Source organism: Melozone crissalis, unplaced genomic scaffold, assembly GCF_028551555.1.
Source record: "Melozone crissalis strain CALT ecotype California unplaced genomic scaffold, PUWL_Pcris_2 ptg000027l_1, whole genome shotgun sequence".
Classification (NCBI taxonomy): Eukaryota; Metazoa; Chordata; class Aves; order Passeriformes; family Passerellidae; genus Melozone; species Melozone crissalis.
Genome location: NW_026535805.1, coordinates 44,252,099 through 44,278,083, shown reverse-complemented (window position 1 = coordinate 44,278,083; position 25,985 = coordinate 44,252,099). Strand labels below are relative to the sequence as shown.

Below are 25,985 nucleotides of genomic sequence, written 5' to 3'. Positions count from 1 at the left end.
ACTAAGCCCTTCAACATACAGTGCTGTATACCACATTCATTACTGTTATGAAAGTATTTAGACAGACAGGCTTTATCTAGCTATCCTAATCTTTCCCATAAACCAGTCTTTAAGTCCAACAGTGGGTTGAGTTATTTTATGTGAATTCCCTCCCGTTTGTCAACAGTAATCTGCAACGTTCTGATCTTTGAATCACTGGATTGTCACAGTGCTGACAAGGTTCTTTTTTATAACTAATCAACTGCTCATTTGTTGCATGTTACTAATTGCACTTAATTCTACCTCTGGTTTTTTCCCAGTTTCATTATACTCTCCATATTACAATGTTGTGGTAAGCAGCACCAGACACAACTGGATTCCTTAGTCTGTCAACAGCAAAGGTAATTGACATAAATATTTAAAACACACCAAACTGTGATATATGAAACAATTAAAACCCTTTCAGAAGCATCCTCTGTCTTACCTAGTCTCCTGGTAAACTGAATTTAAGTGGCTGAAAAGCAACCAAACAAAAATATTGCCTTTCATTTCTAGCAATGGGAAATATTCCCCCTCTCTGCTCTACATTCTTGCTCCTCACAGAGTGAGTAGATATTTTATTAGGTACAGATTTAAACACAAAAAGATTTTCCAAGCCTTGGATCTAGTTTCAAGCAATTACACATTGGCTGGGTGTAACTCAATGCAGGATCACCCAACTGGAGAGCAGAACAGAGAAGGCTCTTTACAAAGAAAAAAAATTATTCCAAGCGTTCCACCTCACACAGGATTCTTGAAAAATGTGCTTCTCCTCAGAGATCAGGGGTTGTTTGGCTCATTCGAGGGCTGAGTATCTTCCTGTTGCTAGCAGACTGGCAAAAAAGGAGAGGGCTCAAGGTGCAGGGTGAATGAAGAGCTGTCCTGAGCTGACACCAGAATTCCATGAGAACTCCTGCAGGCTGCACCTGTGCCACCTAATAGTTCTGTCTGCTGGACACTGGACCCTTGTGTATCATCTCAGCTGTAATAAGCAGGATGCACTCACCCGTCTGCTCTCCAGCAGCACTGGCAGCAAAACATCTTTGCAATCAGGGCAAAAAGTCTCAGTCATGTGCCTCAGTCTGCCCCCAAAGCAACCTTTCTAAGAGGGAATACAGTTCTTAAGACTGGTAGTCTTCTGGTGATACTGCAATGCTCTCTCTGAGGAACTCACCTGGAGAAAATAAGAGCTGGTATCAGCCCTCTGGGTTTCAGATAAACAAAATTAATGTGATTTTTTTTTAACACTAGAACCAAGTCTAGAACAAGAAACTAACTAGCTCTGACTAGATGACACCAAGTGGTCACAGCAAAATTTACATTTATTATTATTGCGACATTTTGCAAAATTGTCACCCTTTGAACTGAAGTTTTGCAGCATTGCCATTTGAACAATTTTATTTATTATGTGGGAGACATTAAGTCTGGATATTTTGAGTCTAGGAAGAGCACTCAATCTGTTTAAAAGTACAAGGGAAAGTTCAACATTAATTGCTACCATACTTAAAAACTGACTTACTGTACATTGACAAGATGCAGATTTTAAAGCACCAGCTATTCCGCTAATTAGTGACTGATGAAGTGATTTATAACTAGACCATGTGATGATGCTAATATATAAATCAATGAAAATGTTCCTATTACCAAAATACCAGGGGTCTTTGTATAAGGCATTATGTGTCTTCTCAAACTTATTGAAGTATAAAATAACAACAGATTGGTTACACCATGACTTTAGAACAGGAGTTTATCATACCCTATGCTCTAAGGCTCATAATATCTCTCACAAGAGTTATTTGAACTGAACAACATGCTTATTGATGTAGGAAAAGAGATGCTGGTGCATTTTCTCATCCATTACTATTTTGTATGTGATATAGAGTTGTATGAACAAGTACCAAAATGTATTTTTAAAAGTTCGTCATCTGCTGGAATGTGTTCTGTTAGGATGTTTTCTTTTCTTCTTTAGATGACTCTGTGAAATACTTGCCTAGTCATTTTGCCAGTAACCATGAAACACCAGCAAAATATCACAAGTCCAGCCAACTCAAGACTGAAAAACTGGCTACACTGAAAATTAACTCAACAGGTTCTCCCATTGTTTTTGAAGGGCTTGAATTTTTCCCAACTAAAAGGTCTTAACCTCTGCAGGCACAAGTGAAAAAGGACATGGGTGTGATAGGAAATAAAATGCTCTCTATGCCCACAGGGAAGGGGAAGGTGAGAAACAGCTGTGTGGACTAAGGTGTGTTGTGGACATGTGTACTTTGTACTACCCCTGACCCTAGTAATGAAATTCTGTTGTCTTTCTACACAGAGTTATCATCCCTCTAAATATTTCCTGTATTGACTCTGATACCTGCACAAAGCATGTTTTGAATTGAAAAACTGTGACTTGAACAAGAAGGCAAGGACAGCATGGAGGCCACAAAGGAAGGCCAGTGCCAACCCCCTTCTTCCTGAGCCTTCTGACTGGGTGAATGGCCTGTCTCTGACATGACAGCGTCTGGCTGCACCAGGAGGATTTATTCCCCTATGCAGACCTGCTCCACAAATGCACAGCCATTTCACCAGCTGAGCTACAATGGCCACTTTATAGACATGCTACGCTAAAAACACTCTGTGCCCTCCTGTTCACTGGAATGCACCCCTCTCTCACAATTCACCTCGCTTGGGCTGTGTTTCCTGAGCTCCTCAGGTTGCTTTCTCTCATTCTCATGCCCTATCTGCTGTTGCCAGATCTTCTACATTTTAAATAAATTTATACGCTCTACTTAGCATCAGTCCTGTAGTCTCCTTACATCCCATTTAGGATCAATACAGAAGAAATCAATGGACTACACAACAATTCCCTCAGACACTCCTCTCCAGACCATTATGCATTGCTGGCACTTCCTCTTTATAGCTGGTCTGTTAGCTGTCTTTCTCTCTTTACTGCAGTGCTTTTATCTGAGATAGTTTTAATTAGAAGAAAGTTAAAATTCCTGGAGAAACTCTGCATGACAGAGTAGTCCTGGAAATCTAAACATGTGTTATTTGTGCTATGTTTTACTGTATGAAACAAATGAGACGCTGCTTTGTTAAAAACACACATTTAGATGACTTTAGATTATGCCATGGCCTTACAGAACACAAGGACTCTGGCCTTTCTGTAACCACAGCAAAAATCTCACTCTGTGTGAAACTGTGCCCTGAGCCCCTGAGCTCTGCAGGGTACCTGGGTTCAGAAGCAGAGCATACAAGTGACACAAGTGACACACACCCACTGTGTGGGTACTAACCAAATTCAAACAGGCAGGTGCTCAGTTACTGCCTCCAGCAGGGCAATTGCTCTGCATGACAATTCCTTCTCCTTACTCAATGCCAGCAAGAATAGTTTTCCTTGCTCTCCTTACTGTCAGACTTCCTCTCACAGCAGGAAGGTTTGTCCCCTCTGGCAGGAAGGGAGCAGCAGGGAGGTTTCTGTAGCTCATCCCTCTCACCACTCTCTTCCCTGACAGAGCCAGTGGGTTGCTGTGCCAGCTTGGAATTCCCCTATCAGGGAAGAAAAATCCCCTCTGATTGCAGGAACCCAAACCTCCCACAGAGATGGATGGGTGATGGAGTTTAAGTGCCACTGCTCTGACATGTTACCCCACAAAAAGAACTTCATGCATGCTGAAGTACCTCAGTGTGAAGTTTCCAGACAGAAGGGGATCCAAGGCTGACATCTTAGGGACATGGACATGCCTAGTAATCCTGGGTGCACTTGGGGTTTACAGCACCTATGCTTAGGCCCAGAGACAATTTAAAGGTAATGCAGGAGATAAACTAGCCGTGCTCTTGTAATATAACTTGAAAAAAAATGGAGCTAGTCTGCACTGGGGAGCAACTACTAAGCCTGGAAAATCAGTATGGTGAATCTGAGCAGATGTCACAATCACCACAGCCCTCATGGTGGGAGCCCTGCACAGCCACTGCTAATCCTGGAGTGCCTGGAAAATCCACCAAAAAGCTTCAGAGACTGCACACATGAAATGGGGAAGGCAGGTAAGCCTGGGTTGAGCAGACTACCAGAAGAAGGGAGGAGAGAGGAGAGCATGGTAAGAGAAAAGACAGGGGCCAGGGAGGGCTGGAGAAGGGCCAAGAAGTTAAAGACACGGTGTCTCAGGCAGTGTAGGAATGAGTGGTCCAGAGGCAGTGACAGGAGCAATGTGGCCAGAGCTATTTACCAGGAGGATGAACTGAATTGCTTTTCTAAAAGCCCAGAAATACAGAGAGATGTGCTTGGAAAGCCAGGCAGGAGCCTGAACAAAGTTTAGCCTACCTAGCAGAAAAGTCAGATTATCTTCTGCTTTTGTAGGAAGATCTGATAGCTGCACTTGGAGAGAACTTTCACATCTAAGCAAACAAGAGGGCAGAGAAGACACCAGCACTATAAGCCTTTCTCTCCAAGACTGAGAGAACTGATGTCCTCAGCCTTGTTCAAGGAAGCAGAGAAAACGACCTTTAAGAAAGAAGTTCAATATTGACTGGGTAAAGGACAAAGACAGGAAAAGGACATATGAAGAGGGAGTCTATCAAAAGAGACATCACATAAAAGCCATTCTGTGACTGGGAAGTCATTGCTAGAAAGTTCTGTGAGCTGCAATCCAGAAGACATCATCAGGTTGTTCCCAGAGAAGGAGCTAGCAAAATGAAGGCAGCATGTTTCATGAAGAGCAGTAGAAAATAAAGCAAGTCAAAAACAAAGCTAAGGAGAAAGGTTTGCAGAAGGCCAGGGCAGCTTTCCAGGTAGGAGCAATGGCCTCGAAGAAGAGAAAGTTTCAGAGACCTGAGATTCGGCTCAGAAAATGAAGCTAAAGTCTTCAGTTAAAAAAGTGTTCCATGGTCAAAAACAATACAACAATGGCTAAGCTGGAGGCTGAAGGGAAGAAACATGAAACAGCAGCATCTGGTTTTATCCTTTACACCCTGGAACCTCATGGTGTTTTGGCAGAGGGGTGTCCATTTTATGTAATTCCGGAAGGGTTACAAAACCACAGAAAGGATCAGGTCAGGCGGGACCACTGCATGGCATCTATTCCAACCCCCTGGCACAGGCAGGGTCCCCCTAGGGCACATTAGGGGATTGTGTCAGCTTTTGAATATATCCAGGGAAGGAGACTCCCAGGCTGAAGGGCTCGGGAAGTGCTGCCAGCCACCTCAGGCCCTATGATGGAGCTCAAAAAAGGAACAGCACAGGTCCGAAAATGGCACCTCTGCCCCTTGCAAAGGTGAGCACCGGCACTCACACAGAACCAGCAAGCACCACAAGCAAACTGCTCTCATAGTAATTTTAAGTGTGCTTTGGTTAACATCTGCCATAAAAATGAAACACAAGAAAACAACCTACCAAGCAAAGGAAAGCATTTAGCATTTTAGAAAGCCTTCAGTCTGCACAGAATTTTTTATCTCTTTTACCAGAAAGAACAGTGAACACTTTTTAAGTCACTGACAATGAACACTTTTTTAAGTCTGACACGTCCTCTGAGCTGCAGAGCTTTCCTCTCAAAGTCTGATCTACCTTTGCTGTAATAAGACATATTTATTTTCAACCACGTGTAACAAAAAGTATACACTGAATAAAATTAGTTAGAAATATGTTAAAATAAAATACTACCAAAGTAATATAATATTTTGAATGAGAGAAAAATGTTTATCACTATAAATCAAAAATACCTTCACAAACTTGTTTGCTTTTAGAAGTAAGAAGAAAATTGGAATTAGGCCCAGTTCCTGCAGAGAGAGCTTTTCAATTTCCTTCTTGAAGCAAAAGTCATATCCAGTTAACACAGGTTTTCCTGATTAGGCTCAGCAGGATCAAACATGATAGTAACTAAAGAATCCTGAAAATACTTTTTTAAGCACAGGCAGTTGTAAGACACAAGACTCATCAGGATGGAACAGAGACAACTTCTCTCCCTTAGACAGCAGGTGACAAAAGGGAACTCACTGTAGTTTAGATGAACTGTTCTCCACATGGACATATATTCATGGAAGTATCTAACTTCCAGTCTGGGGAAAAACTGTTTCTCTTTGGCTGAAAATCCTGATCCAAACTTCTGATCCAAGCCTGGCTCTTAACTGAATGTCTGCCTGTTTAATTTGTGTATAAATTTTATCAGTTGAGTATTCATGTAGATCCTACATGCTTTATATCAGAGACTTGGAAGATGTTTCCATTAAAAATTTTTATTTCTTCTACTGACAAGCAGATGTTCAGTGTGTCCTTTTACTTACCTAGCCTTGCAGGATCTGTAGTTTCAAAGTCCCTTCTGAGTGCCAATAAGGACTACTGTTACTGAGGAAGTTTGCAAAAATACCATGGATCTATCCAGAATATCTGAGGTTGTTTATTTCTATCACATGCCCAGTTTATATAAAGGAGTATTTTTAGAGCATTAGGTGAAGTGCTTTATTGTAACAGCTAGATTTGAAGCCTGGAGATGATACACTATTTTCTTTCATAAATAAATCTTGGATAAAACTTTAGCACTCCCTTGAAAATTGGTTCCTTCTTAACTCTCTGGGAAGCGTGGGGTTTTTTTATCTTGGAGGAGCAACCAACAATAAAACTCAAAAAATGACAATTCTCCAATTTTTGGAATCCAAAAAGCAAAAAAAAAAAAAAAAAAAAAGAAAAGTCCATTCAGCGTGAAAAACATAAAAGAAATAAAGGAACATGCTGTAAAAAGCTGACAAGGAAGAAGGAACTGAAAAAGAAAAGAAAAAAAAAAGATAGAATTGCTTTAGTTCAAAACCCACCAAGATTTTATTACAAAAATTCAAGAAGGTCCCCATTTCTGACACAGGATGTGTTTATCCACATGTTTATCTACACTTGCTACAGTCACTAGTAAATTAACCACACCTCACCACTGTAAAAATTTCAACAGAAATGAGTTTCAATGAGAAAGTGATTATGTGCTCATTTTTACAAGTACTCCATTTCCATTATAATAGCATAGTTTTATTGATACAGATCTATGGATTTTAATAGCACTACCGCTAAAATAGATTAAAGTTCATAATTCATGTTGTGCAAAAAACTGTGAGATTAGGTTCTGTATATTATTGTGAGGTAATTAAGTGGCCTGATTTCCACTAGAAAAGGAAGTGTCCTAGTTCCCTTTAACACCATTGAAGCCGTTCATTAGGATGACTGAAGTTAGAGAGTTCTTAAATCTTGGCCCATAGTCTTCGAAGAAAACAGAGAGCCAAATCCCAGGAGATGTTCAGTGAAAGTCTAAAATCCCCAGTGATGCCCTAATTCTCCACTGCTGCATGTCTCCCCTGGTCATGCACAGCTGGGTACAGTCGTTGTAAAATATTACCTGGCAAGAACTTTGCACATGTATAGAAAATATAGACCTGGCTTTTGCAGAACATGTATACTGAGTATCAGGCAAAATGCTGTCATTACCAAGATCCTTCACACAATGACTTTAAACTTTAGCAGGCAATTACTATTTCCATTTTAGTGATGGGAGCCTAAAATAGAGGCACAAAGCAAACTAGCCTAGATGGAAGTGCCGGGGAAAATCAACAGACTTAATATTTAGAGTGGATTAGTTAAACCACAAACAATTCTATGTAAACATCCATTCAAAATTAAAGCTGCTTTTATTTTAGTCAATGTTATTTTATTCTGAAAGTGAGTTAATTTAAATCAAATTGCAGCCAGTTCTGTTGCGAATAAGAGCATGCAAACTGAGTTTCAATACAGTTCACAGACACTTTTAATTTACACCTTTTGATAATTAAATTAATTGTCCTGAATGTCTGAGCTCACATAGGAAGTGTGCCAAGGTACAAAGAGTTAAGGATGAGGCTCTCAGCTGCAGGGTTTGTCCTCTCCAGCTGCCCTTCCTTGGGGTGCTGTTCAATCACGCCCGTTATCACCAGACAGTGGGAGCCAGAGGAGGTGTTCTGTCTTTCTGTGTCACCTACAATGTAGTGACAGCTCTCAGGGAGAGCATTTCATGCTCTGGACAAACACGCAGCACCTATTGACTAGGGGCCAGGAGGAAGCACTCGACCCAGGAGGGTGCATTCATTGACCCCTGTGGGCACTGAAAACAGAGAAGCAGTGTGACACACTGCAGGAGATGCAGAGTTACATTTTCTGTCATCAGCCTAAAATCCCAATAATCAGCTTCACTACTTGACCAAGATCAGATTTGTGGAGGTGTAGCTCAGTGATAAACATTAAAAGTTGTTACTTAGAAAGGCCTAGAAATACTCACTGCATCTTCCTTCCTACTTTTTTTTCCTCCATCATCTTTAGCTTGAAATTTATTGTAGCAAGTCTTTGTGCACTTTTTATCCTTCCCAAAACTGAAGTGATCTACTGGAGTGATTGCATCCATCTCAGGGAATTGCAATTTTATCAGTATCTGTGGGGTTATTGTACTACCACAGGAATCACCTGTGGATCAGGCCCTACTGTGATCCATTGGCAAAAATCCTACACCCCAGCTAATAGTTAAATACTCTTACGCAATATAGACCTGCATGGAATGTCATGTATTCACTTCCACCTGTGTGTAGCCACTGTCTAGGCAAAGCCACGTTTTAAAGACTTTTTTTTTGAGCGTTTTTTCATTCAGCTGTCACACACGGTTTCCTCAGCTCTCTGCTCTTTCTTCAGTCTGTCCATCCCCCCTTGGTATGAATGTGGTCAGAAACCATTTTAATCATCTATTTACAATCACATCAGGGAAAAAAAATCAAGAAGGCATTTTCTCTTGTTTTCCTGGCAGTTAGTGATGAGTCCATCAAGGAAAAAAAATAAAAGCCAAAAAAAACCACAAAAACCCCCAAAACACCGCCCCCCCCGAAAAACCCAACAAAGCCAGCATCATGGTCCACAGTCCATGAATGGGAATTGCATTTCTCTCCTGTTCTTAAGAGTTTCCTAATAGAGAAAGTAACTTAAAAGTAGTAGAACAGCTATCCCCAAGAGGCTGTTTACTGAGCAGGAGAATATGGGATGCAAATGGCTTTTTAAGAAGGAGACAGTAAAGTTAAAAAAAAAAAATCCTCAAAGTCCAAGTACCTACCGTGTTCAATAAAGAAACTCGGGACGATCTTGAGTCCCCTTGAAGAGAGCTACTGAACAAAACTTCAGCTCCTTAAGAAGGCCATGCACATTTTAAAAATAGTCTTTGAACTCCCTAACTATTTAATCCTAAACGGCTCACAGAGACGTGTAAAATCCTGAAATCTCGGGGGATAGGAAATTTCGTTTTCGGGAACGGAGCTGAAGAGAGTCACTTCTCTACGGGAGCCGGCTCTCTAGACGTAGGGAGAAATGTACTGCTTTGCTTACTTGGCAAGCCGGCTCTGGGAGCGCCCCCACGGCTCAGCGCCTTCGGGGCCGGGGCGCCGGGCCGGCCTCGTGTGACCCACCAGGCCCCGCAGCCACCGCCAGCACCACGAGAGTAAAAACAAACAAACAAAACCCCCAAACAGCAAACCCACAAGAAAGCAGGAAGGAGGGAGGGAGAGAGAGGGAGCTGCCCGGCCTCCCCCCGACGCCCCCCGGCCGGGACAGGAAGCCTGCGGGCGGGGGAGCCCTCACCGCGGAGCCGCCGGCCGGGGCCTCCTCTCCCGGGAAGCGCTGCCGGGGGATCCGGGAGCGAGGGTGGCCTGCGGGGAGAGCTGCCTGGCGTGGGTGGTGGGTGAGGGCAGGGGCTGTCCCACGGCCTCCAGGCTGCCGGGAAGCGGCGAGTCCGCCCGGCCTTTTCCCTTTGGAGGGAAAAGGAATGGGGAACGGCGAAAGATGCGTTTCTCTGCGCTTCGACTGCGCGGCTGTCAGCGCTGCGTGCTGCCAGCTGAGCGGGCAGTCCCGCCGCAACGAGGACTCCTGGGATCCGCGCTTTGTGGGGCACTGGAGAAAGACACACGTGTGCCGTACAGTCAGCACCAAAGCACAACAAGAGCTTGGCCCGTGGGTCGCGGTGCTGGTGCCGCGCCACGGAGCCCCTGCCTGTCGCAGCGCACCTGCCGCAGGGAGAGCCTGACACCGGGCAGAGGTGCAAGGGCGTGCCTTCCTCGCTGCCAGCCGGGAAAGGCCGAAATTTCTCACCCAAGGAGCAGGCAGATCTCTCAAAAATAATTAAAAACAAAACAAACAAACAAAATCCCTAATCTGGGCAAGAATAAAAAAGAAGTTTCCCCGAGGAGGGCCTTTAGCGAGGCTGCCAGGAGGATTTAGCAGCCGGATCGACGAAGCTGACACAAGCTCTACTCGGGGAGGTAACCATGGGATAGCTCAGGTTTCTGTAGGAAAACAGCATGCGGGAGTTGTGCCCCAGGGGAAAAAAATACCATAAAGCAGCAGGAGCTATTTCCAGAGTGAGCAGAAATTACAAATCCAGCGGCACCGACGCGTGACATGAAAGATTTCTGTGCAAAGCCCCGAGACAGCTCGGAAACGCACCAACATCCCCGGGTGATCCGCGTGCTTTAGCGGCGATTCGGACACCCACGCTCGAGCCTCTGTCCCCCCCCCTCCCTCCCCGTGTGTGCAGGCGTCTCTCGAGCAGCTGCAGCCCAGGCCGGGTAACTCGGGCTCAAACTCAGACCTGCCAAACCTCGCCCTGCACTGAAAGGCGATGTCTGAGGCAGGGCAGCGTTTCCCGGCCGCTCCCGGGGCGCCCAGCACGGGGGTCCCGACGGGAGCAGGTCGGGCTATCTCAGGTCTCCCTGTGTCGTTACAGCACAGACAACGAAAAATAATTTGGGATGGTAACTTTTTTTGTTTATTGGGATTTTTAAAATATTCTAGAAACCCCGACGTCGAGCACTGAAACTGCTGAGCCTAATCCCAGATTGCTAAAGCGTTTGCGCTTCAAATTGGAGTCGGGCGCCACAGGCTGCTCCTGCTAGTCCACTTCTCCCGAGAGATCCTGGTACATTTTAGGGTGGTTGTTTGTTCGTGGGGATTTATTTCGGGGATTTTGGTTTGGTTTTTGTTTTCTGTGGGTTTTTTTTTTTTTCTTTTTTTTTTTTTTTTTAAGGGGGAGGTTTGTATTTTGGTTTGGTTTGGTTTTTTGTTCAGATCCCATCAAAGGGGCCATTGTGGGGAATGCGTCCCAAGTTCCCTGGAGCTGTCTTCGCCATTCCCGCAGACGCTCTCTTCTGTTGCGAGTGAGCAGCCGCGGAGCTTTTAGTAACTCTGCAAATACGGGCATGAAAAGGATGTCCCGGTAGGGCAATGAGGCATGAAATCCCGCTGTTCCTTTACATAGTAGTAACATCCACATGAAAGGGCAAACACCCGACGTGCCACCAAATATAATTGCGGAGATGGCGGATGTCGGCGTACAAAAGAGCTGGCGCGGGTTTCTCATTCGCAACGGCCCCGTGCCGCACGCACACCCGCGAACGAACCAAACCACCTGTACCTTCCACGGGATTTAACCGAGTGGAAAACTGAGTCACTGGTACCGTCGGCTGCTAACTATAAAGCAGCCGGGGCAAACTCCGCCCGCAGGCAGAAGCGGCACGGGCGCTGCCGAGCGGGGCCGCGCCGGGAAGATGCCCGCTCCCTCCGGCCCATCGAGCTCGCAGCCTGCCCCGCAAGGAAAGCCGGAGTCATCGGCCCCTCCGGCCCTTCTTCCCTCCCTCTGTCCGGAGCGGCATCGTGCTGTCGCCGCGTGGAAACCCGGAGAGGGGAGAGCAGTGCGGTCACGGTGAGGGTGGCGGGGCCACGCCGCGCTGAACGGGAGATTCTTGGCCGCTCTGTCATTTTGCGGCGACGCCGGCAGCTCCTGCCCGCGTCTCTCTCTCCGGCAGGTGCTGCTTGCCGGAGCCCCGGGCGGCCAGGCGGGGCGGCGAGGGGGGCTGCCCCTGTCCCGACAAGGCACCGAGTCGTAGCAAGGGCAGCCCCCTCGCCGCTAGCCTTCAAGTCCTCCGGGCTGCTGAACGACCGCGGCTCCGTGTGCCGCCGAGAGCCAGGATAAGGCGGAGGTGCCCAAGCTAGTGCCGAACCCTCCCGCCCCATCCCGGCCCCTCTCGGCCAGCGTCCGACAGCAGGGGCGGGAGAAAAACGTTCCTAGGAAGGTGGCAAAGGGGATGCAGGGCGGAACAGGCAGACAGGGGCAGTCGCCGCAGTTGAAAGATTAAATTTCTGCGGAGAACATACCACTCCGAATGTATTTTGTCAGGAATCCGGAATTTGAAAACACAAACAAACGGGGTAGGGAAATCCCAAACAAAAGCAAAATAAAATCCGCCTGCTACAGATCCTCCGGTAAACGAGACGCTAAACTTCCTCCCAAGTCGTTCCCAGCAGGGATTATCGCTGTGCTTGGCTCCCGGCCCTGCAAGCGCCCGCTAGCCCTCGGCGCGCCCGTGGAACCCAGCGGGACGGGGCGGCCGGGGAAGCGCGCCCGGCCGGGGGGGATTTATACATTTCCCGGGACTTACACAACTCTCGAACGCACTCCCGTGTGCCCGATAACACATCTCGCGGCACCGCAAGAAAGGAGACCGGGGCTGCTGCCACCGCCCGGGGCTCTGGAGCATTGGGCAGGGGGCTGATCCGGCTCGTGTGCTACGGGTGGAGAGGAGCAAGATCGTCCCAAATGCCCGGTGAGAGACGGAGAGCGGGGCGACAGCGGCCACCCCTCTTCTTCCGATAGCATCGGAGAATCCAGTACTGCTCCTTCTCCCCGCAGGGCGAACTCTGAGGATGCTCGGACCCCGCACCCCTCCCTCCCCGGCCCCGTGCCGGCTCCGCTCCCCGCCTGCCGTGGGCCGAGGGCGGCGGGGCCCCCGCCGGGCGGCCGCCGCTCCTCCGCACGCCTCCGCGCCCCGGCGGTGGGCGGCCCCCGCCCGTCACCCTCGGCAGGGCGGGCCTTGCCGGGGGCGGGCCGTCGGGCTTGAGGCTGTGCCGCGGCGTGGGAAAGCGCCTCAGAGAGGGTTTGCTCTGCTGGCGGTGCGGAGTCGTGCTGTGCCGTGCCCGCAGCCCCCCCGGATTTATTTATCTTGCCCCCGCGCCGTGCGCACGATGAAGCGACCTTGCGAGGAAACTACCTCAGACAGCGATATGGACGAGACTATAGACGTGGGGAGCGAGAACAACTACTCGGGGTAAGTGGGGCACCCCGGGGGCCGCCGTCTCCGTCGGGTCGCGGGCCGGGGTGCGCCCCGAACTGGGGCAGGGCGAGGGGGAGACCCGGACACCCCCTTGGGATAGGAGTGGGGGCAGCCGCCCCCCGAGGTCAGAGGTGTTGTGTCCCCCTCCAGGTCAGCTGGCAGCTCGCTCGTAGCCCACCAAAAATTAGCCCCGCGCTTGGACTGCCCGAGCCTCGAAATTACGCGCAGCGCTCCAGTAGCTGTGTGAGCCACCGGGCTGCGGTTCATTAGCTCCGCTTAATTTGCCATTTTCAATCAGACCTTTTCCAAAATCGCTCCTGATCAGGCCGAACAACCTCATTTCCCACGGCGCCAGTGGGAAATGAGCCGTGGAAAGTAAGCAGGGATCCTGAGCCGCTGAACTTCAGCAAACCCGCCGTGCAAACCGAGGGCGAGCAGTGTTTGCCCAGGGAGGGTCGGGCTGGGCGCTGCGGGGACGCTGAGGGGCTTCAGGGCTCCTCCTGCCAATTTAGAGGTTCGTGCACCAGAGCCCTATCTCTTCCTCATCGGTGGCTAAATAAGTATTAAAAGATACTGATTTATTTTTTTTCGCGTGCTCATGATGAAATAAGAGCAATTTTGAACTCGTGGGTAGTATAGTTTTAGAAGCAGATTTTGAATTCTGCTCCTGGACAATGCAGCAGAGCCGGGCTGGGCACCTGGCATCGTACTTGACCATCTACTGACTGTGTAGCAATGGGCAGCAATGTCAAAACCCAGCAGGCCTGGCAGAGGTTGTGTCATCAGATATGTCCACTCACCACTGCTGTTGCCATATAGAGATGGTTCATGTGGATTTGGGCCTGGTTCTTCAGCCCCTGCTTGGTAGGCAGGACTTTATATGCAAAGAAAATCTGCACTGGATAGTAAACTGTCTACAGAAAAGGACTTTATTTCCAACAGAGTGTTGGAAAATTCAAAATGTCAATTCAAAATGTATGCTGGGATAGTAAAAACTGAAATGCATTGCTGCCTTCAAAAACATTGTGCAACGCAAGGCACTTCTTAAAAGCACTGAAAATGGCATTAGAGGGACTATGCATATGTAATATGGTAACCTAAGGTGTCTTCAAAGAGCGGTCAAGTTGTGCAACACCTGATGTGCTTTTATTGTTTCACAGGCAAAGTAATAGTTCTGTCATTCGATCACATTCCCCAACAACAACATCTCAGATCATGGCCAGAAAGAAAAGAAGAGGGGTATGTTTCATTTAATTATTTTTACATTTGACAATTTGCATGTGTGTTGTGATTTTGCCCTTCATTTTTATAAACTTAATGTGTTTTGTTTTTTTGGGAATAGATTATAGAGAAAAGGCGCCGTGATCGTATAAATAACAGTTTATCAGAGCTGAGGCGGCTTGTGCCAACTGCTTTTGAAAAACAAGTAAGCTTTTTTTTTTTAAATATAAATTCTGTATCTCATCTGGCAATGTTAGTTCTCTTGTAAATCTCATTAAAATAATACTGTATGTGTCCTGATCTGGCACAAAGTAGGCATTTCAATAAAATGCTTTGTTGTGGCAAAACTATTAGAAACATAATTCATTAAAAGGCTGAAAACCATTTCCATTCTTTGGCTTGTTTTTCCCTTAAGGGTAACTGTGTTCATGTTGCCTCTGTTCTTTCGATGAATTCCAGTAGTGGTTTTGTTAAAAATGTGCTTTACTCCATATTAAATAAAAAATAAAGATACACAAACCCAACACAAGTCCCTAAACCTGTATGTAAATTAGCTTTCTGTCTAAATCTTTAAATATAATTTACTTTGTCACTACTTTAACAGACCTTTTTTTCTCAAATCTGTACTTTCCATTGCAAGCAAATCAGTCCAATTTCCTGAAAAGGGAGCAGACAGTCTGGATTATTCATGTTTTAAGATTACTCTTTAGAACCAGTGCATTAGGAGGTGGAATAGGCCCGTGTTGGTCAGCTACTGAAGTCAGTGATATATTCAGACTTTCAGTGAGAAAGTATTTAGTAGGAAGTCTGAAAGGATCCAGTTAACTTTAGCTCAGCTCCTTGGTCATGAAATTACAGACCAAGAGATTAGAATGCAATGTTTCATTTTTTAAAAAATGGCATTTTGGTTTTTCCATTCAATTTTTTTTTTCCATATCTTGAATTTTATTTTTTGGTCTTTGATTCAATATTCAGCCTTGTTCCTGTTTTGCTAGAAGTGTCTGAAGATTGCTGGAAATGTACAACTGACACTATGTTTCAATAAAAATGAAACATCTGAAAATAAATAACCTGACTTCCTTGTAATAGTAAAAAAACCCCAGAAAGTAAAATCTGAGAGCAGGACTGGGAGGTGCTGAATATAAGTAGTAACTACGTGGCAAGCACCGCGCCGTGTTAGCCCTGTTTCATCCCTGGCCTGAGCAGAAGCTGGCTGAAAAAAATAAATTTGAAGTGTTGGTTGAGACCATCTCTTGTGTCACCTGCAATATGATTTTTAGTAACTGGTAGTTGTCACTGTGCCCTTGCGTTGGTTCTGGCGAAACAGTGACAGGGATATTTTCAGCTAGATAAACAGGGGCAAGAGACAACAGTTGTTTGTCCCATTTTGTTGTTTATTTCTTGAAAACCACAAACATTATAAAACAAGTCCTACAGAGCCTTTGGAAATTACCCAGCACCATGCAGTTTTCAGCTATTAGTCACTCTCACTGAGACGGCTTGTACTGTGTCTATGGAAAAGATGAAGTCTGAGAAAGTTACAGGATGTAGCTGCATGTAAAACGGGGAATTCTGACCAAAAATTCACACGCACATCAACGTTGGTATGTTGAGAGCAATAAGCAGATTGAAAAAAAGGCACTGCCATAAAAATGAGCATGTGCTGTGTTTGAATCAGAAAGTCTCACCATTTTCCCGCAGTATGCCAAGGACAAAGTCATGAGTCCTTGCCCAGCTCCTTGACATTCAGCTCACTGGAGTTTCCAAGTTGGAGGTTTAGTTTCGCTTCCGCCTCCCTCCCGTCCCAAGCCACCGTGCTGCTCCCGAGTGTGGCAGAGATGAGCGCTCTGAAGCACGGCTGCACAGTGCCGGGTAAGATTTGCCCAGCTCAAAAATGTGCAACCTGGGTGAAGCTGGCCGAGACAGTGAGGTGGCCCAGGTGATAACTAAAAGAAAAAAAATTGGCTGGCAGGATGTGATGCGCTGGTGGCTGTAGCTTGCGTGGCCCTGATTTTAACTGATGCCAAGGGATGATCTCTTGCACTGGAATAACATTTGTGTTGTCTGGGTGTGTTCCAGATATCCAAGGGAATGCTACCAAGCAAAATAGTTTTATTTTTACATTGATATATCAATACTACCTTTTGAGTTCTATTTTGTACTTTTCCAGTATCTCTTATAGCTCTGTGAGCCACTCTTAGTGTCAGAAAATATTTTTACTGACAGAGGAGCTACAGTCTTTCGCAGTATTTAGTCTTTGCAAAGTATGCCTCTCATTAACTTAAAATACAGTGGACTGTGTGGCAGTTTTTTCATTTAAAAAATGAGAATGGAATATTCAACAACCAAATGACACATTGCAAATTAACAGGCCATGAAGAGAGGGACAGTGCTGGGTGTGTGCCCGCAGGGACACCTACCGGTAACAGCACAAAAAGTAACCTTGCAGCAGAGTCCTAACCTGTGGCCACACAGACCCTCCTGCCAGCTCTCCCTTTGTGTTTGTTGTTGAAAGGGAAGTCCAGAAAGTTACGTATTTCTCTCATTTCTTGAAGATGTCGTCTCTACACTGCCTTCAAGGCCAGAACTGTGCTGAGGTATAGCCCTAATAAAGGGAAATTAGGGAGACGGTATTAGTCCTTAGACCAAGTCTGGGAAGCAGATGCTCACGAAAGAATTAAGCAGTGAATGTCCTAATGATAGGGGAAATTGAAACCATAAGGCTGAGCTCAGTGGAAAGTATATCAAATTGAAGTTTCTAGTACTCGTAAGCCTTTATTTATATGTGTCTCTTATCTCGAAGGGATCAGCCAAATTAGAAAAAGCGGAAATACTGCAAATGACAGTGGATCATCTGAAGATGCTGCAGGCAACAGGAGGGAAAGGTAAGGAGCCAACAATTTTTTTTTTCTAATATTTGGGGAAATCTCATCAAAAAAAGTGCTTTGAGGAGCTGTGATAGGCGTTTCCAGATTAAAGGAGTGGAAATCAATGCTAATGGCAGGATTGAACTCGTGGGAAAGAGCTACTGGGACAAAAGAAGCACTTGACCCTGGGCTTGTGTTTGCTTTCATAACACTGTGGGAGTAAAGGCTTCATTCACAGGCAGCCCAGTCAGAGATTTGTTTGGGGTTTCCAAAGAGCACTGAAATCTGCACAGGGAGACAAAACAAATACACAAACACCAAACATAAACAGGAGGTTTGTGGCAACAATTGTGTAGCAAAAAACCCGATGCTAAACCTCATTATTGAGCTGCTATACTGAAGGAAGTGAACGAAGAAGAACTTTAATTTATGTTTAAATATTTTCTTTGTTCTGGAAAGACTTTTCAGTTCCAGGTTAGACCATCTCATTCACCAGAACAAAACCCAGTCTTGATCTGTGCATCTCCAGGTATCTGATGAAGTGGGTAGGCAGGCAATGCTCTCTGCACTCCCATTTCTATGCTATATTTGTGTGTCAGAGGCTGGCATAGCTCCCTGTTAATGGGTGCTGGCGTGACGCAGTGGCTGCACTCGCTGACCCATTAGATCAGCCGAGCGCCGGGAGTCGAGCGTACCTCGCTTGTGCAAGCTGACAGTCCCAAGGCTGGAGGCCAAATGGTTTCAGCCACCCACGAGGTGTTCTGTGTAGTCATGATTTTGGAACTTATTTGGAGCGAAAAACTTGCTGGCATTCCATAAGCATGGTCCCACGTCCCGTGCCATCAACCGTGATCATGCTTTGAATTGTTGTAATGGAAGCCAGCTGATTCTTCACTCACCCACTATGCTATATAGGTAAAGGCTAGAAAAGAAACTGTTGCTGTCTCTCTTACCTTTTTTTTTGACCAAAGTTTTTAGTGCATGACTGAATTATGCTCCTCTCTGTACCTTGCAGCAATTAAAAACTCATCTTAGAATCAGTGCATGCCTAACAGCAGATGGCTTTAGGCTGGTGTTTTGTTATTTGTGAGAATTAACACCAAACTGCCACACCTTTTTTCTAGGTGTTAAGGAGTTTTTTCTAGGAGTCCATTTAAGCTTAAAAGTTATGGGTAACATGTTTGGTAAGAGATGAAAGGAATTTTATTGCCCATCAGGTAACAGACATGTCTCTTGATTCCTCAGGAAATGTACAAAATTTAAAGAGAAGGTTAACATATATGTAAAAAGGCCTTGAGAAAGCACTGTAGTTGCTAAAGATACACTCTTGAAAGTTATGAAATGCCAGAATTGATCATGGCTGTGCAGTCTGTGTTCAGGTGATTTGGATCCTCTGTGTGTCCGAGTGATGGTGCCTTCTCAGTGTGTGGCTGTGTGCTGGTTCCACAAGCTCTGTCTCCCTTGGTGCAGGCAGCACAGAGTGCTTGGCTGCTGAGGGAAGTGGTGGCTGTTTCGTTTCACCCTCCCCATGCGATGTGTGGCTCAGCTATCCCAGCCTGACTCCCGCATCACGCTGCACATTGTTCCTCTGAGGAGCTGCAGCAGCTCCCAGCCCTCCAATGTTTGCACCGACAGCGGGACGGCCAGGAGGTGAACCCAAATGGAGACCTCAACTATCACGAAGCTTCCTTCCCCAGCTTCCCCGCCCAAAAAAAGTATGCAGAGGATTTTTTTATAAATGGGTCAGGTCAGGTGGCCAAGTGGGGCAGGGGATGAAATGCCTGGGATGGGAGCTGCGGGACAGAGACACGTGTTGGTGGAGCCCAGCCTCTGGCTCCAGTGGGACAAACTGCATGTTGCTGGCAGTCCCAGGCCTTGCAGTCTCTTCTCTTCCTTGGTTGGTCTCTGCTCCATGTCTCTCCTGCCCCAGCTGACACCGGCATAGCTGTGGCACTGCGGGAAAGGGTGAATGTTGTGGTGTGGGGAGAGGCAATGCAGGCTTATTTCTGCTACTGCCTTTCACACCATCATCCACAGTGGGTGGCCCATCACAATAATACCTGATCGCTTCACAAATACTACAACTTTATCTGCTCCTTCTGTCCTAGAGATAAGAGTAATCTCACTGCACAGATTAAGAAACTGTAAGAAAAAGAGGTTTGAGAATGAGTACTGGGCAAAGTTTAAGCCTGCATTTCCTGCTTGCTTAGTGTTTTACTTTGCAGTCTAACAGTTTTAAATATAATTTCTAAGAGTATTTTTAAAGTAGATATTTGTTTTATTTGTATTGATTTCCCTCTTTGTAATTCATCTTGTGTGCCAGAGGATTTTTTTTGTATCAGCAAAAAAATTAGTTTCTTCATTTTTACCAGGGACAATCACTTCTTTCTGAGGAAAGGAGAAATGGGTCCTGATACCCATTTGCTGCCCTGCATTAAGGACTGTCCTCTTCCTCACAGAGAAAGGAGGACATCCATGATCGGGAGTGGGTGGGACTGGGCAAGTCGGGATGGGCTTGGCCACCACTCAGCACACTGATCCCGAGGTGGGCAATGCGGGAGAGAAACCCAACACTGCTTCTGCCCCTTCTTTTCTTTTCAGAGCTGCCTGGGCAGGCAGGCAGGCAGGCAGATGCCTCTCAGGTCCTGTGCAGGCTCCGTGTTTCTGCCGCCCTGACACAGGTGTGGACAGTTCTGTGGACAGTCTCCTATTCACATTGAGCTATTATTTTGTCCTAAGGCCAGGGCTTTTTGCTGATGGTGCAAGCAAGCACAGGGGAGGAGTGATTTATCAACAGTGAGTTGCTTGCAGAGAACTCAGTGTGGTTTTATTGAAGCTTCACTACAAATTTATCTTGAGTGAATGACACGTGGGTCAGTGCATGGGTTCATGTAGCTTAAGTGACCTGTGTGCAGCAGGTGGGTTACCAGGACAGATCAGGTAAAACCAAGAGTTCCTGTTCACTGCAAAACACTGGCATGTGCACATGGTGGAGGATGTTTGTGGGTTGGGAAAGAAATGAGAAACAACATTTTTAAGTCTCTCTCAGAAGGGGGAAGCTGGTGAAGGGGAAACCGGGAAAAGATAACCATCAAAATATAATGGAGCCTGGGAGTCCCAGATCTCATCTAGCCTCTGTTTTCATGCCTCGGCCACCATAGGAGACTGAAAGGGAGCCAGGATCGCCAGGGCTTTGGGATGGCTTGTCACAGAGCCAGCAGCTCAGACTCAGGGGAGGCTGGTGACAACCACATCCCCCACATCTCTTCCAGTCCAGGAGGGAGGGAGGCCGGGAAGCCCTGGCTTGAGCCGAGTGCTCTCAGGACTCCCAGGCTGGCTGACTCGTGGCCAGGGCTGGGAAGTGGTTCTGGCTGTGCGTCAGCCCCTCTGAAGCTGCTGGAGTCCTGGAGCCTCCGGCACAGCAGCAGTCCCCACGCCAGGCTGACTGGCACCCGAGAAGGTGCCCTGCTATCGCACTGCTGCTGGCACGCCTGGCCTCTGTTCCTCAGGAGCTCGCTCAAACCTTTGGTCGCAGTGGACCCGGCAGGAAGAAGGCTGTGAAGAGTCAGCACTTGAGGACAGGAGTCCTCAACTCCTCACGCTCGCTGATCTGCTGGCTGAGCCAGAGTTTCACTCAGGTTCAGATGAGCAAGTCGGCTTGCAGCAAAAGCACTGTTGTGATTTGGCAAGAGGGAGTGTATAGCGGGCAGGGGATTTGGAGCAACATGGATAAATGTGCCTGAGTTAATTCTATAATGTGGGTATGCAGTGGTGGAAGTGCTTCTTTCTAGCCTGAAAATTGATTAAAATGAAAAAAGCCATCTAAAGTGCTAGCATTTTTCAGAAAGGCCGAGATTATTTCATGACAGAGTACAAGGCATTGCTGCCACGTTCCACCGTAAGAGGGGCACTTGATCTTTATATACTGACACACATCACAGTCATGCATACCTAAAAATTTTCGTTGAAAGTGAGAGGAAAAACATCATGCCAACTTGGGAATGGATAGGATATGATTCCCCCAAGGAGACAACATTTAAACTAAAATAGGAAAATTCCAAAAAGTGGAATAGGTTTTTGTGGTTGAAGAGCTGCAAGTTAAACGCAAGATTTTATGCTCAACCCTTTATCCTTTCATGTACATTTAATAAAACTTTTTTTTTTCAAATGCTTTTTTGTCCCAAGCCTATGGAGCTCCAGTTGCTGTTTGTTGAAATACCTCATGGGCCATATGACTGTCAGTCTTCCATCTCCAAATTAGCAATGGCATTACATAAAACGTTTTCTCAGTAAAGCTTTTTATTGTGTGTGTGCAGAGTCATCACAAGATGTTTTTTGTTTGTAGTTAAGCAACACCGTATGTCATATTGTCTTAATGACTCTGTGAAGTAGATGGGACCCCGGCAGCAGCTACAACAACTATCTCACAATGTCAAGAAATAGTTTGAAAGCATTAGGATGAATGCCAGTGTAGGGAAGAAAAGGCAGGGTAGTACATGCAAGCTCTCTGATCTCCAGCCTGTTTCTTTGTGTGGATAAGCATCTCATTCACACATACAGGATCAACATTGCACTGCAGCAGCTTGCTGAGGAATTTCAGGAGAGGCATCATGTATCTTTTTAAGTGTCTTATGGACTTACTTCTTTTCATTTGTGTATGGTCTGCATAAACAACTGCAGCCTATTACATTACAGGGATGGTCACAGAGATCATTTTACCAGAGAACAAACTTCTGTTGCACATCTTAACCCACAAATGGCAAACGGGAAATGCGGTGGCTGAGCCAGGGCTCGGTTGGCCAGATCCACATTCAACACATATTTTGCCCTCCCTTTGCAGGTTATTTTGACGCCCATTCCCTGGCCATGGATTTCATGAGCATTGGCTTCCGGGAGTGTTTGACAGAAGTGGCGAGGTACCTGACCTCGGTGGAAGGCCTCGACACATCCGACCCCCTGCGCGTTAGGCTCGTGTCCCACCTGAGCACCTGCGCCTCTCAGAGGGAAGCTGCTGCCATGACCTCCTCCATGGTCCACCACCACCACCACCCCTTGCACCCTCACCACTGGGCCGCCGCCTTCCACCACCTCCCGGCCGCTCTGCTGCAGCCGAACGGACTCCACCACGCCTCCGACGCCGCCCCGTGCAGACTCTCCTCGGACGTGCCCCCTCACGGCTCCGCCCTGCTCACGGCCACCTTCGCCCACGCCGATGCCGCCCTCAGAGTCCCCTCCGCCGGCAGCATCGCTCCCTGTGTCCCTCCTCTCTCTACCTCCCTCTTGTCCCTGTCGGCCACTGTTCACGCCGCGGCAGCAGCAGCCACAGCCGCGGCCCAGAGCTTCCCCCTCTCCTTCACCGGCACCTTCCCCATGCTGCCCCCCAGCGCGGCCGCCGCCGCCGTGGCCGCGGCCACCGCCATCACCCCTCCGCTGGCCGTATCAGCCTCTGCCAGCCCTCAGCAGGCTGGCACCGGCGGCGGCACGAAACCCTACCGACCGTGGGGGACTGAAGTTGGAGCCTTTTAAGTTCCCCCCACCCCGGCCACACACAGCTCTTCCCACTGCAGCTCCCTCCTCTCCCTGTCAGCACACGTGCATGTGCTCAACAGCCACGAGCCGCCATCCCCGCACCCAGCCCCGGCGCTGCCGTGTCCTCCCTGCTCAGCCTCATCCGAGGGGCCTGAGCGGTGTCGGCGGGCCCACCGAGGAACGGCGATTACCCATCCTCACTGCCGGTGTCGGAGAGGACATGGGGAGACACCTTCTTCTCCGTTTCACTTGCTGGAGGCACCTTGAGGGAGCAGCAATGGCTTTCATAACAGTGTGACCATGTCGGCATGTAGAGGTTTCCTGCAACATACGTAGGAATACGTAGACATTAGAACTAATAGTTCTCCAGCTATGCATCCTTGTTTGGCAGAGAGGTGAGGGATTGCATCTACCAGGTCTCCCCAGGCTAGAAAAGGAGTTCCAGTTTCATAAGTGCCTGACATTGAAAAAATAATAAATAAATATATATATATGTGTGTGTGTTCTGCTAAAACAAATAACATTGCACAGGTATGGATATGGTATGGGAGAGAGGGGAAGTTTTGCATTCAGCTCCAGAGCTAGGATACTTTTCCAGGGCAGATCGTGCTCTTGAAGGAGAAAGGTTTTAGCCAAAAGAATGCCGAGGAAGAATGTTTAGTTTGACAGGCCTAGTTCTCGCTTAGTTCACTTTCTTTGTACAGACTTGCCAAATTGTGACGTCTAGCATAGCATTGGCAAAAGCAATTATCTTATCAGTGCTGGGATTAATGAATGTTTCAGTACTGCCTGTGAGCCCTGAGGCACCCATTTTTATGGCTTAAACTTGGTGCTAGCTCCTATCTGCACAAACAGTGAATTTGTCATGCACCCAGAAGTAGCCACCTATTGAAAGTGTGCACACTTGGATAGAGTTGATTCATGCCAATACAAGAGATTCAGTGTTGTAAGAGTTCAACTTAACTTATTTAGCTGTATTTGGACATTCACTTTTAGCCGATTCAGTGCAAGATCCCTCTTCTTTTCACTATAACTTCTGGGAGAATGATCACTCTGGGTATGAATGAAGTTATGGTAGGGACGACTTTTAAATTGGCTATTAACATGCCAACATTGTAATGTGGGTTTGATTCCAAACCAAAATGAATGTATTAATGGGATGTGAGTAAATTATTTTGTCAATACCCAGATAACTAGTGCTGCATAAAATGGTTTGCTTTCATTTTTTATTACAGTGACTTAAAATAACCTAAGTATTTTAATACAACCAGTCAAGAACTAGAGATTTTATGTAAAAAAAAAAAGAAAATAAAAGTAAAACACAGCATGTATTATTATGCACTTGATTTCTCTGCTGTGTGGAGAAAGCAATAAGCATTGAAAATGTTAAACATTATGCAAAATATACTTTAAAATATTTGTTTTAAAAATACTGTACCTAGTTGGTCTTTTATGCATTACTTTGTTAACCTTTTTTCTATGCAAAAGTCTTTACATATCACTAATTAAATGAAGTCCTTTTTGACTGCGTTTTATGGATGATTTGTTGCAGTATTTGTTTGCTTTTGAAGAATACTTGTGGACTCAGAGTTGTTCTCTGCCCCTGATAACAAGCCTGTTGGCTGCTCTGTACTCTTCTGCTCTCCTTGCTCAGCCAGGAAACCCACCTTCTCCAGCATGCTCTGGAATAGGCAGAGGAAAACAGCAAAGCAGCATTGGTTTTCAGGCTTGCAAACTGGCCCTGCATTGATGGTATGCTTAATGATGCAAGCATATCTGTTCATCCTGGAGAGCCCCAAAAATCATTGACGTTTCTAGGTTCAGCTTTCCACAGGGTTTAGAAGGTGAAAATGTTAACCCAATGACATCATTAATCCATAAATACATGGAATGAGAGGAGGTAATTTTTACAAGTTCTGGTCTTCTAATTTGGCACTTCTCACTGAGGCAAGAGTTTGTTATTGTTTCATCAGACCTGCTAAGCCCCTCTGTGGAAAGTGTGGAAAGCTCTGTTTATAAGGATGAGGACACAGTCTTGTATGTCTGAATGCCAAAATAACAGCTGGCAAGACTGAGACACAGAAAAAGGGGATCACACCACAGCCAGCCAGACACTTCACTCGTCATCAAAAGCCTCAGCAGCCTCTGCTCAGTGGCTCACTCTCCTGTCATCCTTTCTCCCAAATATTAAACCTGGAACTCATCCCTGCCTCAATTAGCTGGTCTCTGGCACTTAGGTGAGGAGGGCTTGTCATTCACCTGAAAAAATGGACAAAAGAGGGGGAAGAAGTCTTGTAACCCCTACACTGTTAATCAGCCTTGATATTCTTTGAAATAGTGTTTGGGGGGAATGTGACTTTTTTTTTGTTAAGGGCAGAAATGCTGTGCTGCTGTTCTGGCATATTCAGCAGCGTACAGATGAGGTATCATTCACTTTCTAAATGTGTATTTTCAAGAAAAAAGAGGGCATTAATGGCTGGTAGATAAAAAGTGGGGTTTATTTGCATGAAAGAGCAGGTTGCAGCCCTACTTCACAGTAAGCTATTAACTGGCCCTCAGAGAGTCTGGTAGGAGGTCTCTCAGGCATGTATCACCTTAAAAATAGGCACTGACTGACTTCGTTCCACCTAAGGTCTTCAATCTAATTGGTGTGCCTCAAAACATCATTTATTTCCCAAAATGCGATATTCTGCCTTGTTCTAAAAAAGTGGCAGTTTGAACAGACACTGATTAGGTATACGCCACTGACAGATTTGTGCAGCCTGTTTGTGCTTATCCCATTTTCACTTTCAAAAAAAACAGTTGCTGATGCATCCTCTATTGTTTTTTGTGTGGGCTTTTGGTCTCTACTCTTTTTTGTTGTGCTGTCTTTTGGTTTGGTTTTAATCGAATCACCTAGAAGACATGAGGAGCTCATCCTTCATGCCTGCTTATTGCTAGGCTGTTGGGAATGTTACCTCTCTGAGAGTGGATGAAGATTTCCCAAGTGAGAAATTAACGATGAAGACACGTATTTGGTGTGTGGTGTTGGAAAGACATGAGAGGGCAATAGCTTCTGGTGGCTTTGGCTGTAGCTGTGCTAACAGAGCTGAAGGTATCTATGCAGTCTTTAAAACAGAGCAAAGGAAAGCTCTTTCCTTGGCATAACTGAGATGCAAAAGTTAGGACCCGTGACTGTGCGCATGCAACCTTACTTCAGCCTTTTTCTATCTTTATTGTGCT

The 25,985-nt window shown here is 46.3% G+C and overlaps 1 protein-coding gene across 1 annotated transcript; it reads left to right on the top strand.

Annotated features, from left to right (window-relative positions):
- The first annotated feature begins 12,991 nt into the window (after positions 1-12,991).
- On the top strand, positions 12,992-24,275 carry HEY2 (hes related family bHLH transcription factor with YRPW motif 2). Its single transcript, XM_054279875.1, has 5 exons — positions 12,992-13,140; positions 14,307-14,385; positions 14,489-14,572; positions 17,171-17,252; positions 22,075-24,275. The coding sequence occupies exons 1-5, from the start codon at positions 13,058-13,060 to the stop codon at positions 22,758-22,760; spliced, it is 1,014 nt and encodes a 337-aa protein (XP_054135850.1). The 5' UTR covers positions 12,992-13,057; the 3' UTR covers positions 22,761-24,275.
- Positions 24,276-25,985: the final 1,710 nt, after the last annotated feature.